The sequence below is a fragment of the Eutrema salsugineum genome, unplaced genomic scaffold (genome assembly GCF_000478725.1).
Source record: "Eutrema salsugineum unplaced genomic scaffold, Eutsalg1_0 scaffold_9, whole genome shotgun sequence".
Taxonomy (NCBI): Eukaryota; Viridiplantae; Streptophyta; class Magnoliopsida; order Brassicales; family Brassicaceae; genus Eutrema; species Eutrema salsugineum.
The window spans coordinates 4,961,865-4,976,636 of record NW_006256342.1 but is presented as its reverse complement, the minus strand read 5'-3'; the positions used below and the strand labels follow the sequence as shown (position 1 = coordinate 4,976,636).

At 33.3% G+C, this 14,772-nt stretch overlaps 3 protein-coding genes across 3 annotated transcripts; all 3 read left to right on the top strand.

Moving 5' to 3' along the window:
* Window positions 1-3,535: 3,535 nt before the first annotated feature.
* Window positions 3,536-6,456, top strand: LOC18008179 (delta-aminolevulinic acid dehydratase 1, chloroplastic). Its single transcript, XM_006390917.2, has 13 exons — window positions 3,536-3,644; window positions 3,875-4,181; window positions 4,410-4,521; window positions 4,611-4,684; window positions 4,786-4,854; window positions 4,960-5,043; window positions 5,128-5,197; window positions 5,271-5,326; window positions 5,435-5,556; window positions 5,649-5,720; window positions 5,817-5,898; window positions 5,978-6,055; window positions 6,138-6,456. Exons 2-13 carry the CDS (start codon window positions 3,879-3,881, stop codon window positions 6,303-6,305), a joined length of 1,290 nt encoding a protein of 429 aa, XP_006390979.1. The 5' UTR covers window positions 3,536-3,644; window positions 3,875-3,878; the 3' UTR covers window positions 6,306-6,456.
* Window positions 6,457-8,016: 1,560 nt separating this feature from the next.
* On the top strand, window positions 8,017-9,438 carry LOC18008176 (60S ribosomal protein L10-3). The gene is made up of 4 exons (XM_006390916.2): window positions 8,017-8,161; window positions 8,412-8,913; window positions 9,009-9,090; window positions 9,183-9,438. Exons 1-4 carry the CDS (start codon window positions 8,152-8,154, stop codon window positions 9,252-9,254), a joined length of 666 nt encoding a protein of 221 aa, XP_006390978.1. The 5' UTR covers window positions 8,017-8,151; the 3' UTR covers window positions 9,255-9,438.
* Window positions 9,439-9,719: 281 nt separating this feature from the next.
* Window positions 9,720-12,366, top strand: LOC18008178 (cytochrome c oxidase assembly protein COX19). Its single transcript, XM_024156387.1, has 5 exons — window positions 9,720-10,122; window positions 10,748-10,834; window positions 11,674-11,762; window positions 11,856-11,953; window positions 12,068-12,366. The coding sequence occupies exons 2-5, from the start codon at window positions 10,825-10,827 to the stop codon at window positions 12,165-12,167; spliced, it is 297 nt and encodes a 98-aa protein (XP_024012155.1). The 5' UTR covers window positions 9,720-10,122; window positions 10,748-10,824; the 3' UTR covers window positions 12,168-12,366.
* The last annotated feature ends 2,406 nt before the right edge of the window (window positions 12,367-14,772 follow it).

Sequence of the window (14,772 nt, the reverse complement as noted above, 5' to 3'; positions counted from 1 at the left end):
TGCATCTCTTCACTTAGTGTCTGTTGTTTTAGTTTATAAGTATAACGATGTCGTGATGTAAAAACACAAGTTTGATATTCAATAAAGTCTCTGTTTCTTTACATACTCTGTTTATCAAACGATTAACATGGTATCAGAGCCCTACTGATTCAAGGGCCAAATTCAAGTAAAAAAAAAAAAAAAATCAAGCTTACATTAGGAACAAAGCTTTATTATATTGGACATGTTCCTATACTGGAAGTTTGTCATCCGGTGCTGAAGAGTCTCTTCCTCTATACGGTTTGGTTTATAGATCGAGATTTCTCTGATTTTGTTGTACGTGGCTGCCCTGTGCTTTAGGAATTATACATACATCAAAAATACTTTCATCCCTCAGAAATCGACATCTGTCACCCAACCATCAAGAGAATCACAATTCACCGAGTGGAACGTTGTAACCTGATACGCCGTTTGGCATTTAACACACCAAATCTTGTCTACCTCGACTACTCTGATAGAGTTGATTTGTGTGACTATTATTCCGCCAATTTCCTCGATTCCCTTCTTGAAGCCCGCCTTGATCTTGTTTTGCCACCGTTTTCGTCGTTTCAACCTCAAAATCACTCGAAATTCATTTCTTGGATATGCAATGTTCAAATCCTTCACCTCTCTTCTAACACTGTTGAGGTATATATGCCTCTCTCTTCTTTGTGTATCTTGTTTCATTCATGACCACTGACCACTTAATTTGTGTTTCATTCATGACCACTTCTTTATGCAGCTGATGCTTCGATGCTTTGATCATTGGCGTAGCAATGGTGGATTTCCCTTGTTTGAAAACCTCCTTAATCTATCTTTCGAAAGTAAAACCAAAAAGAGCTGGAGAGTTCTTTGGAGTCTGATCAAAAACTCTCCAAAGCTAGAAACCTTGATTCTCAAGGTACGTCATATATACATACATGATCTCTCTGATCAATTATAAGTTTATTATCTGAGAATTTCACATTACGTTATGCTTTCTCTATATTCGCTTCAGGGCTTTCATTCTATAAGAAGAAGTTGCCAGGTTAGCATTGATGGAAGTGTAGTGAAGGTGTTGGAGATTTGTGGGTATAAAGGAACTGGTAGAGAATTGATATACGTGAAACTTTTCTTGAGGGAGCTAAGTTTCTTCAAACAATGAAAGTGCAAGTTGATGATAAGAAGATAGATTATTACAAGCAACTGACCAACGACCTTCTTGCTCTCCCAAAACGTTCCCCCAATTGCCAAATCCAGTTCTTGTAATCTGTATAAAATTTAACCATGCGTCTTCGATTTGCGTTTTTTTTTTTTTTGCTTTTTTGCTTTTTAATAGCTTGTTTAGCTTCAACATAAAATATTGCCAAATGGTTAACCAATCACGATTTATTTTGTTGCAGGGCTTGCAATTTATAATCTGCCACCTTTGTAGTAACTACCGGTGAATCGCCGGATTTGCTTATTGATTCATCGTTTTTCATCTATAAAGCGGGCCTGGTTTAATTTATTTGTTTTTGGTTAAATAGCTTCACTGATTAACTTTAAACAAAAAGGATACAGAAGAGAACCATTACAACCATGTTTAAAAGACACCAGCAACAAGAGATGGATGGGAGAGATAAGGTAAGAGCCATTCAAACTTTACCACCTTACAGAAGAAAGAGAGGCATGCAATAAGCGAGGGTGTCCCTCTCAAATTTTGTATTTGAATGATCATAACATATGAAGAAAAGAATCATTGTTTGAAAGTCAAACAAAGCAATCTTTCGATAAAATCCTGCTGTTCACCTTCATTATACAGTATATTAATAAGCAAGGGATGGGTTATTTATTTTTTCATTATTTTCAACAAAAGGAGGAAACTGTTTTTTGAAAAATTATTGTTTTGGGAAACTGTGTTTTTGGCAATAATATCTTCCTAGTTGTTTTTATTATATTGTGGTGTAGAATACAATAAATTATACATATGTGAAAAGGAAAATGTATAAATCAAAGTTCCACATGCACACAGATGATCATTCAAACAACACATAACTTAAAGATAAGTCATATACAAGTTAATATGATTGTTACCATACAAGGAACATATATATTGCGTGTGCTTACAGTATAATTTAAGACCGATGTAAAGTCCAATTTTAATTTTTTCGTCGAATAAATATATAGTGACTATAAAGAACATTCAAAGTTTAATTGTAAATAATTTGGCTCAGTACTTATAAACTGCTATTATCACTTGATCATCAATGCAATGAATTCACGTTCTCCATTTCTCTGGTTAATGGGTAAGAAAACCAAAATTGAGCAGAGGCTGCACCAGATCCTTATGCAAAAATTGCAATATTTTGTAACAATATTTTCTTATCAAAACTGTTTGAATCCAACTCATGGTCTAGTGGTTGAAAACTTTGTTTTCAAAATTGAGTTTAATTTGAAGTTCAATGATTGGCTTTCAAAATTGAGTTTAATTTGAAGCTCAATGATTGGCTCACTACAAATGTTTTTAATGACATGAAAACTCGCTTTTCCCACAAGTTCAATAAATTAATCTGAATCTCGGTTTGAGATTTCTAGAATACTTAAAAAATGGTTTTATTATATCCATGAACATGTCACTAGACCATCTCCAATGGTTGCCTCTATTTTTTCCTCTAAAATAGAGAAACTCTAAAATAGAGGTGTATTTGTCTCCAATGGTTACCTCTATTTTTTCCTCTAAAAAGGAATATTCTCAATATATTCTTTTTGTTATTTGTTCTTAACACCTTTTATTAATAAAATTTATGAATTGACCCCACTTATTTTTTTACAAAAACTTACATAAATAATAATATACTAACTTTGATAAATAAAATTTGTGAATTAATCTTTTATTTTACTTTTTTAAAAAGTTTTCTTAAATTATAGTAATAGTAACCTTTGACTACTAAATTTTTTAAATTAATCCCACTTATGTTACTTTTTATGAAAGTTTCAACATATTATAATAATACTAGAAGTTAAAATTCATAAATAAAAAAATTAAATTAAATTCTGTTATTTTTCGTTTATTTTTATGTATTTTTAATTTGCAATTACTTTTTTGTAGTTTAATATCAATGAAAATTTTTATATTTAATAATATCATTTGTTTTTTTTTTAACTATAACCAAAATTATCTTATTTATATTCATAAAAAATTATACTTTTTGCATAAATAGAAAAATTTAAAAGTTAAAGGACTACTTTACAAATAAAAAAGTTCACCTCTATTATAGAGGGAAAAAATAGAGTCCCTCTATATTTGGAAGAAAAAATAGCAATCTCTATTTTAGAGGTGAAAATAGAGGTGTGTTAGAGCATAATCTCTATTTTCACCTCTAAAATAGAGGTGGGTTGGAGATACAGTATATAGAAGAAAAAATATATTTACAAAACCGGGCGTCATATTTCATTTAGTTTTTATAAAGGCACAGTATTGTTTTTTTTAATTAATAGGCCCATTACATACCGCAGCAAACGCTGTATACTTGCAGATAAGTCTCTATCTTCTTTGTCAAAATCATATAGAACTGCGATCATCCAAAGTTATCTTTCTCCTAAACCCATTTTTCTCATTTGCTTCTTCCAACTTTCTTATTCTCAACGACTTCTTCGAATCCGAGGTTTGTTAACATATGCTCTGTTTCTCTTGCTTTCTCCTCTGTTTTCATTTTATCTTTGTTTAGTCGAGATTACGATCTAAGCTTCTTTTTCTCAACCTTGCCTTCTGTCTGTAACTTCAATTGAAACTTGCATTCTGAGTCTTTGCATTTGATTACCACTTTAAAATTTTCTTCTTCTCCTCTAACAATCCCCAATTTCGTGAGTCAATAACACAGCTTCTTTGTTGCAGGCTCATGGCTACACCGATATTCAATGCCTCTTGCAGCTTCCCATCGAGCAAAGTAATCGATTGCAAAAGCTATATCGGTCTGAGATCGACGGTGACTAAACCTCGAATTGCTTCTCTTCCAATTGCAACTTGTCAGCGACGCTCTCTTGTCATAAGAGCCAGCGAATCGGGAAATGGACACGCGAAGAAGCTTGGGATGAGCGATGCTGAGTGCGAAGCCGCCGTTGCTGCCGGAAATGTTCCTGAAGCACCTCCGGTTCCGCCTAAACCGGCAGCTCCGGCTGGTACGCCGATAATTCAGCCTCTCGTAAGTACCCAGAATCTCTTTAAATCTCATTGTGAATCTGTTCTTACTCTTACTGCATCGTAACATATGATTCTGCCTTAACCCTTTTGGTTTCTGTTAGAAAAGCTCCTAAAGGTTTGATCTTTGATTGATTTTCCTTCACTCTTGTCTAGTAACTCTCTTTTCTTAAAGTTTGAAGCTTTAAGAGGCTTTTACTGTTTTCTCTTCTGATGTTACTTATGGTTTCAGAATCTAAACCGACGGCCACGCCGTAACCGTGCTTCTCCTACTGTGAGAGCTGCTTTCCAGGAAACTGACATCTCACCTGCAAATTTTGTGTACCCACTTTTCATTCATGAAGGTTAGTGTCGTTTGCATTTTGACTTTAACATCTCTTGTGGGTCTCTCTCTGTTGTTAAGAAACATTGTGTGCGTTTTGGAGACTGGCAGGTGAGGAAGACACGCCTATTGGAGCAATGCCTGGTTGCTACAGACTTGGATGGAGGCATGGCCTAGTACAAGAGGTTGGTTCTGTGTTTTGATTCCCTTTATATGTTGGTTCTTTGAGAGCTGCTATGTTACAAGAAAATGATTTTATTTTTTTCTGATTTTTTTATGTAAATAGGTTGCAAAGGCTCGAGCTGTTGGTGTTAACAGTATTGTGCTGTTCCCTAAGGTTCCCGAGGCTTTGAAGGTTTCACACTTCTCTTCCATTTTCGAACACAATCCCATATTTATACATTGTGCATATGTTCTTGAGCTGTGTATTGAACTCGTTGTTTTGGCTTCCATTTTGTAGAATCCAACAGGGGATGAGGCATACAATGACAACGGTCTTGTGCCTCGAACAATTCGTCTTCTCAAAGACAAATACCCTGATCTTGTATGATTCGTAATCCCGTTTTGTTAGATACACCTGGAGATGAAAATTTGTGTAATCGTGATAAACGTTCTTCTCTTCCGTTAGATAATCTACACTGATGTTGCTCTGGATCCCTACTCATCTGATGGTCATGATGGTATAGTCAGAGAGGATGGTAAGTATTTTCTTGCCCAACTTCCTTTTGTCACGTTTTAACCGGAGCTGTGATACATAAATCATCTCTGTAGGCGTAATAATGAATGATGAGACGGTACACCAGCTGTGTAAGCAAGCTGTTTCCCAGGTAAACCTGTAGAAACTTTTTTTTTGATATCAAATAGCCAAAATGATTTAACTTTTTGTCTTTTATTTGCTTATTGGAAATGATCACTCTCTTTCTCTTTCTCTCTAGGCCCGAGCTGGAGCGGATGTTGTTAGTCCGAGTGACATGATGGATGGTCGTGTAGGCGCAATCCGTGCAGCTCTTGATGCTGAAGGCTTTCAAAATGTCTCCATCATGTCTTACACAGCAAAGTAAACCATATAACTTTGACCTCTATTGCTTTTCCGGAAACATATTTCTTGTTTGTTCTGTCTAATTTTGTGTATGAATCTTCTGCTAACAGGTACGCAAGTTCGTTTTACGGTCCTTTCCGTGAAGCCCTGGACTCAAATCCACGTTTTGGAGATAAGAAAACGTAAGACAACATTAACCCACATGGATAGTGAATATGTTTTGTTCCTGTTGCTAAACCTTTGTAGTTACAAACTGACTTTTGGTTGGTGAACAAAAGTTATCAGATGAATCCAGCAAATTACAGAGAGGCTCTGATTGAGGCACGTGAAGACGAGGCTGAAGGAGCCGACATTCTCTTGGTAAAAGCCCTTTATCATCCTTAAAAGTATACAACATTTCTAGAGTTTGTTGACCAACTTGAGAGTGGTTTGGTGACAGGTGAAGCCAGGTCTGCCATATTTGGACATCATTAGGCTTCTCAGGGACAAATCTCCATTGCCAATTGCTGCATACCAAGTACGTGCTTTCATGTGTACTCTTTTTCGAAACAACATTCTGAAGTTTTGTTTGATCTTTAATCTCGCCATGAATTATTCAGGTTTCTGGAGAGTACTCGATGATCAAAGCAGGGGGAGTCCTGAAGATGATCGATGAGGAGAAAGTGATGATGGAGTCACTCATGTGCTTACGCAGAGCTGGTGCTGACATTATCCTTACCTACTTTGCTCTTCAGGCTGCTACTTGCTTATGCGGCGAGAAACGGTAGAAGAAAGAGACAGAGAGTTTTACTGTTTTTAACCATTTGAGACAATCGCGATTTTTGTGATCCCAAACCAAGTTGTTTGGTATCGTGCATATGTGCTCGTGTGAACGTGTTGTCTAAATATGTATTATGATCATATGATATTTGGAGGCCATTTGGTTCTTGTAGTTTTCGCTTGATATTTAGCAAAGCAATTATTTGGTTCTTGATAATTGTCAGATAAAATATGAATACAGTTAGAAGTTACAACAATTTGTAGATTTTAATGTTGACAAAATCAATTCAAATGGATATATGAAAGTAGATCAATTGTTTTGATAAAATGTTGTCACACGTCATGGATTTCTATACCCTCTACTCTAGAAATCTTAAGGTTGTAAACTAGATATTATCCTGCGCCCACATGAAAAAATTATTTATTTTAATTTCATTTTGTAATATAATTTATATTTTTTATAGATATAATATTTCAAATAAGTGATACATTTATTTTTGGGATTAGAGAAAATTTATTTTTTATATTTTTTTTAATAAATTTGATTACGATTCTAAAAAAATATAATTTTAACCTATCTGTTCTATTAATCCGAAAATGAATACATTCTATAAAACATAATTCTAACATGTTTCTTTATATGACCATATTATATAAAGATTTCCTAATTTTAAATATTTAAATTTTTAGACTTATTAATTATTAAAAGAACTATATAATAACATATTGTTTCTCATTTTTTATTATGAAAATTTTATTTAAATTTAAATATTTTTAAACATAATATCTTATTTACTATTTTATAAAGATAATAACAACTGACTTTTGTAATTTTTATAATTAAAATCTAATCTGAAATTAAATTTTGAATTTTCAAAATTATTTTAAATATAAATTTATATTTTTATTATTTTTCAGAAATAATTAAAATAGGAAAATCAAACTAAAAATTTGTTTGACAACAAAAATAGTAGATATCCAGAAGTAGAATAATAAAAAACCAAAAAAATCTGTTTGGACACAAAACTTGTTTCTAGTTTAAAAGAGAAGAACTATATTCTATTTGCGCCCGCATGAAAATTATTTTTTAAACAAATTTTGTAATGTAGTTTATGTTTTTTATAGATATAATTTTTTTTAAAGAGACAAAGATTTATTTTTATGTTTAGATTTAATTTGTTATTTAAATTTTTTGTTTCTACTATTAAATATGACTACAATTATAAAAATATAATTCTAATTCGTTTATTTTATTAAATTATTAATCTGAAAAAATTATAATTATAAAAATATATTTTAATCCATCCATTCATATTATCATCTGTTATTATGAAAATATTATTTAAATTTAAATAAATTATTTAAATTAAACTTGTCATATTTTTTTTGTAAGGATATATTAAATAACTTTTTCAATATAAATAAAATTTGAATTTTCGGAATAATTTTTAAAATATAAATTAAAATACCGTTTTTATGAAAATTGTATTAAATTAAGTTGTTTGGCAATAAAATAATAGTTATCTAAAAACAGAATAATCTAAAATGAAGGAAATCATGTTTGGACACAAAAAATGTTTTTGTTTTAATAGAATAGATTTTACCTACAAATTCTGAAAATAATTTCTTTTGAGATTTTCTTCTTTGACCATGACTTAAAAAAAAAAATTAGACAAAAAAAACGTGTACATATAGTCAAAGATTGGGGCCTGGTCCAATGGGCTCATCAGGCTCAGCACTTACGTATGCTGAATTTAGGGTTTTTTTTCTTTGTTTCACCTATAAAAAGAACATTACGCGTCTCCTGGATAATTTCTAGGGTTTGTAAGAAAATCACCGAACAGATTCAACGAAATGGGGCGGAGTAAGTCCATCGTCTCTTCTCACCTACTATCTCAATTTGAATTAGCTGAATCGATTCCTTATTGATAGATTGATCCTTGTTTTCAATCGTGTTTTTGCTAAATCTCTGTGTTTCATATGAAATCGCTAGGTTCTGATTAGTTTTGAGATTTCGAATTTGTCCAATCTAGGGTTTTAGATTTGTTGCCATTGGATTGAACAAGCCGAATCTTAAACTTATGGTGTCAAATGTATGATTTCGTATATCTTAGGACCAGCGAGATGTTACCGTCAGATCAAGGGAAAGCCCTACCCGAAATCCAGATACTGCCGTGGTGTTCCAGATCCAAAGATTAGGATCTACGATGTTGGTATGAAGAAGAAAGGTGTCGACGAGTTCCCTTTCTGTGTCCATTTGGTGTCGTGGGAGAAGGAGAACGTGTCGAGCGAGGCTCTCGAGGCAGCTCGTATCGCCTGCAACAAGTACATGGTGAAATCAGCTGGAAAAGATGCTTTCCATCTCAGGATTAGGGTTCATCCATTCCATGTCCTCCGTATCAACAAGATGCTTTCGTGTGCTGGAGCTGATAGGCTTCAGACTGGTATGAGAGGTGCTTTTGGTAAGGCTCTTGGTACTTGTGCCAGAGTCGCGATTGGACAGGTGCTTTTGTCTGTGAGGTGCAAGGATAACCATGGAACTCATGCTCAGGAAGCTCTTCGTAGAGCTAAGTTCAAGTTCCCTGGTCGTCAAAAGATCATTGTTAGCAGGAAATGGTTAGTTTTTTGATTGATTTCTCTCTCTTTTTTTCGATTTTCTCTCTTATGTGTTTTGAGTTTATCGATAGCTGAAACGTTTTGATGTGTTTCAGGGGATTCACCAAGTTTAACCGTGCTGATTACACTAAGCTAAGACAGTCAAAGAGGATTGTTCCTGATGGTGTCAATGCTAAGGTTTGTTTTTTTGTTAATTCCCTGTGTGTATCTTTGTCTGATTTCTTTCCAAACTATTTGAGCTTAATGTTTGTGTTCTTTGTGTGTTGCAGTTTCTATCGAACCATGGCCCATTGGCTAACCGTCAGCCTGGAAGTGCTTTCATATCAGCCACCAGCGAATAAGAAAGCAGATGATTTGTGGTTGTAGAACCGAGAATCTAGTCTCTGAAGTTTATCGTTTTGTTTTTGTTGTAACAGTTGAAAACAAGGATCCTCGTATGATTTCATTTTGCTTGGACAATTATTTTAATTTCAGTTTCGATGTTTTTATATCTACCATGTTTGGTTTATCCTTTTGCTCTGCTCATTTCTCTGGAGTTATATACACGTTCTCAGGATTGATCTTGATCCAAAGGTTAAAAATACTCATAACATTGTTTGCGTCGATGATAATGTGAGTGGGTCAGATGAAACGAGATATGATATCAAACTTGTAAGAATAGATGATAATGAGAATTGGATTTTTGCGAAACGATATTCTATCTAAAAGCAATGAGAATGTAAATGTTACAAAGCCCAAAGGCCTAATAGCTAATTAGCCCATACAAATAAAGTAAGTGAAACAAGTGATGAAGCCCAAAAGCAATGAGTAAGAGTAACGAAGTTTCCTCTATCGTTACTTACAAATGATTTATCAAACTAGGTTCGGCGAAGGAGAAGTGTAACCAGATCAGCGAAGATCAGTGAAGAGAAGATTTTTTTTTTTTGTTTCAGAGTTGTCAGAGTTTTCCATAATCCAAGGCTTCAGATTTGAGAGGGAGCAGCGATAGTCATGAACCACGATTGGAGCATGGTGGAAGTTTGCCGAGGCTGAGAGAAACGAAGACTGGCGATTCTGTACCTGATAAGGAGATCAATCTCTTTGATCAAAGTTTCAGTAGATTTTAAATCTCCTTCATCGACTCGTCGTTTCCGTCATCGAGCCGTTTTAGCCATCACCGGTGTGTCTCGATCACCGAACGTCGTTTTCAGAGATCAACAACTACAATTGGTAAGTCTTTCTTTTAGATTTCCACCATACTTTTGTTTGGATTAGATGGTTATAGTATGGTGACTAGATTTGAAGAAATCGATCTTTGTAAAGTTACATACTTACATACAATCCGGAATGAAAATCATGTGTTGGCTTTTAGTTTCAGAAAGAAAAAACAAAGTTGTAATGTAGATTAGGTGTTCGACGAAATGTCTGACCGAAATATTGGCTTTTGGTTTTAAAAAAATACTAAATATACAATGTAGATTAGGTGCTCGACGAAATGTCTAACCGAAATATTTTTCGAGTAGTTTTATTAGTTATTAATCAAGCAATTGATACTATGCTTATCATCATATCTCATTGTATGCGTTTCAATGGTGTTTAGATCAATTCAATAGATAGATAGACAAAGTGTCTGGTTGGCTAATAAAACTTTAACATATGATTATCAATTTTATAAGTTCGATTGAAAGAAAAATTGATCCCTTGAGAGTTGAGACAGAAATGGATCAAGTAACAATCGAAATTTTCTTTGACGATATTATTATATGGGCTATTTTGGGCCTGACCCTTAAGCATGACAATGCTGAGAGACGAGTAAGCTCTAAGCAATTGACCCTTCTAGTGTTTGACTTTTCAGCATCAAACCTCTCAGTGTCTGAATTGAACAATATAAATCAATCGAGAGACGGTGAGACGCGAATCCCAAGTTTCGATATGAGTACAGGTGCGTCTCTTTCTCTTCTCAATTTTTTTTTAATTTGTTCTTGTTTCGATTTCTCTTGAGTTGAAGAAGTGAAGAGGATTAATATACCGTTGGGTTCGCCTTAAATCAGACTTACTGGTTTTTAGGTATCTGTCAATACTAGATTTATGAGAGAGTTCTTGGGCAGTTTCTTATTGGTTTACCTTTTAGAACCAGTCACTGCTAATTGATGATCATTTGCAGTTGTATGTACTGATTAGTTCTGGTTTTTAATCTGCGGTTATGTACTCTTGAATTCAAGAAAACTGTGTTTAGTTTGCTTATAAAGCTTAGAGCCTTCAATTAAAAACCCTAAACCCTGGATTAATGGTTTAGTTTCCGCACCTCTGTTTTATCTTGTTTTGGGTTTGATCTTATTCTCTATTGTTCCCACGTGGGTGGAGTTTCAAGAAAATCATTTTGCACCAAATGAAAATCCACCTCTAGACGTAATGCTGTGAAAAAGAGAGATACATGGGGCCTGTTCGTTAAGTCGCCGCTGCGATTAAGTTATGCGGCAATAAAAATAGACACCGAAGGAAGCAAACTCAACGGAAGTGAAAAGAAATGATGACGCTGCGTTTACTTGTTTACTTTGATCAATGTTGATGGTGTTGCCGGTGGACGCTGTAAAAATCAGCGACTTCCTGCAGTCACCTTTTTAAGTTTTTAACGGTTGTTAGATGAAGTTGTCGCGCGTCTCCAAAATTCATGTGTCGCTGACGTCGATCAAACGAACAGGCCTATGTTTTATTGATCAATGTCTATTAACAATATTACATTCTATAGCTTGATTTGACTCGGCTGTTATTCTGTGGCAGGTGGAGCATTTGGAGGAAACAGAGGATTAAGACCGATACCACCAGAAAAGGGCATTTTTCCTTTGGATCACTTACATGAATGTGATGCGGTATTCTCCAACAATGGTTTTTTTTTTTGGGCTTGATGTAGATGTTTGGTTATCTTTTACTTATTCACTTAGCATTTTCTTGGTTGTTTTCAGGAGAAGAAAGAATATCTTGGCTGTCTCAAGTCTTCAGCTCACAAATCTGAGCAATGTAGACATTTATCCAAGAAATATCTCCAGTGTCGAATGGCCAAGTGAGTCCTTTAACCCTCTGTGACCATCATAGTTCTCTCAAGTTCTCGTTCCCTTATGGGTTTGTTCAAGGAACATGTGATGAAGTTAGATCATGAGACCAATTTATTATGCAGGAACTTGATGGCAAAGCAGGATATGTCTGAACTTGGATTTAGTGGTGTTAAAGAATTGGATTCCGCTGGCGAAAAGAATAAAGAGAGTATCGGACATTGAAGGTGGACACGCTTAACTTTGAGCCTCTTTTCGTAGAATATTGATTAACATTTGATTCACTTGAGATAGCATTTGTCAGAAAAGTTTTTCTTCTAATCCAACTACTCACAAACTCAAACTCTATATGCTTCAAATCGTTATATATGTATTCCTGTGTAAATTACAGCATTAAACAATTAAAGCATCATATCTTCTTCTATGCAGGAAAAAAAAAATAAGTTATTTTATTTCGTTTTATTTCGTATATTTTTAAATAAATAACATGGATTTTTGCATGTTTTTTTTGACAATTATTACATTTTGATATAACAAAAAGATTTTGTATCAATGTTTAATAATATTATGACCAAGAGACCGAGTTTGCCTGAGCCCAAATGGTCGATTCAGAAATCTTAAAGTATCAAGAAGCGCATCAAGAAACCAATTACATTTACTGTCTATAGGGCAGGACCTTACCACAGGCTTGATGCAAAGAATGCGCTGATAGGTTATTACACATCTTCCGTAGAAAAGAAAGGAAAAGAAAAAAAAAATACGTTATTTCAGTTTTGTAAGACAGTTAAGTCAATTTTCAAATTGTTGTACATTGAACTTTTTTATAATCGCATATACGACACCTTGAAAACGCTCTAACACCTTGAAGACGAGCACGGTGTAAGGGATTATAACACGAGCATAATTTGAAACAATTTTTGTATTGCAATAAAGTTTCACGTTACAAATATCATTAAACCAAAAAGAAAAAACGATCTGCTTATTCTATAGATTGTTGGTACTAACCTAAAAGTCTCACTATAAAATAATCAGTAAAAAAAACATAAAATATGTGATACATGATAATAAAAATAGTTAAGGATTACAAAGGCATAATCTTATTATTGCAGCAGGAGATAGGACAAAACACTACCCAAAGGATGATGATTACGCACACCACAGCGCAAAACAATAGTATGCTGCCGATGATTACGTGGCTAGGCTCCATACCGATTCTTCACCACACCAAAATTTATTCTTTCTAACTTTTTTTCTTTAGGGTTCTGATGTCGGGTGCAAATGTATATTTATAATGTAGATGTCTCGTCAACAATAAAGTTAAAGTTTACATTTCTGTAATAAATTGATAATATTTGTAAGTTTTACATTTTATCATTGGAACATTAAGAAAAAAAATTGGAAAATTTTACATTTAGTCATTAAAGAGCACAATAACTAGTATATTTATAAATTATAATGTCTTGTGCAAATGTATATTTATAATATACATGTCTCATCAACATTAAAGTTGAAGTTTACATTTCTGTAATAAATCGATGATATTTGTAAGTTTTACATTTTATCATTAAGGAACATTAGCAAAGAAAATTGGAAAATTTTACATTTAGTCATTAAAGAGCACAATAACTAGTATATTTATAAATTATAATGTATTGTGCAATGTATATTTATAATATATACATGTATCGTCAACATAAAAGTTAGAATTTATATTCTATAAATAAATCGGTGAAATTTGTAAGGTTTACATTTTTTCATAAAGGAACATTAACAAAGAATAATTGAAAATTTTACGTATACTCATTAAGAGCACAATAACTGGAAATATTGGAAATCTCAAGTTTCCATATGAGTACAGGTGCATCTCTTCTCTTCTTCTCGTCTTGTTTCTCGTTTCGATTTCTGTGAATATAAGGTTTGGTCCGCTTAAAATTGAAAAAATTCGAGTTTTATGTTACTGTCAACACTAGATCTATGAAATATCTTAGCAATTCATAATTGCATTAGCTTCCTCTTTTTATTTTTACCAATCTGATTGATTATCATTTGCATTTTTTGTATGGGTTGGTCCTTAGGTTAGTCTACGGCTCTATATTGTTGAACTGTTTTGAGTTTGCTTATAAAACAAAAAAGACTTTTTAGTCAAACCCAAAATCCTAGGTTGATGGTTTAGACCATCTGTATCGGCCGTTTTAAAAATGAAGTTCATGAGTTTTTTGATTAAAAATAAATGAATAAAGCCCAATATTCATCAAACCATGTCTTAATTTAGAGTTTTTAAACAGTTTTAAGAGGGGTTCATGCATAAGTGTTCAAATTTGATTTGTTGGGCTTGGGAGAAAAAAAACTTCTCCAACTTTTCTCTTTTTCTCTCTCTTCTTTCTTCTCTTCTTTGATTTTTTCTTTTTTTTTTATTTTCTCTTTCTTCTCAAAATTTTTTTAATAATAAAATATTTAAGGTAAACCTTTCATAGATTCACCGTTAACCATTACTGATGCTCTTATATCTTTCTCTTAGATCTGATCAATAGTAGCTTATTCACAAATGTAGAATAATTGAGGAAGAGGATGGCGGACATGATGCGATCTTTTGTTTTCAATTTTGTTATTTATAACTTTTTTGATGATATAGCTCCAAAATAAAGAGAAGCTAAAACAATAAAATGATTACTGTTGCAATAATGTTTAATTTCAACTATGTAATCAAGCGAGCATAATCCAGCTGAATTTCTTTGGTTACAACGCAACTATAACCAATGACAAGAAGACAGAAATGTATATATGCAAACAATGTATTTTTTAGATGTAACTTAATAACTATGCTTTTGTC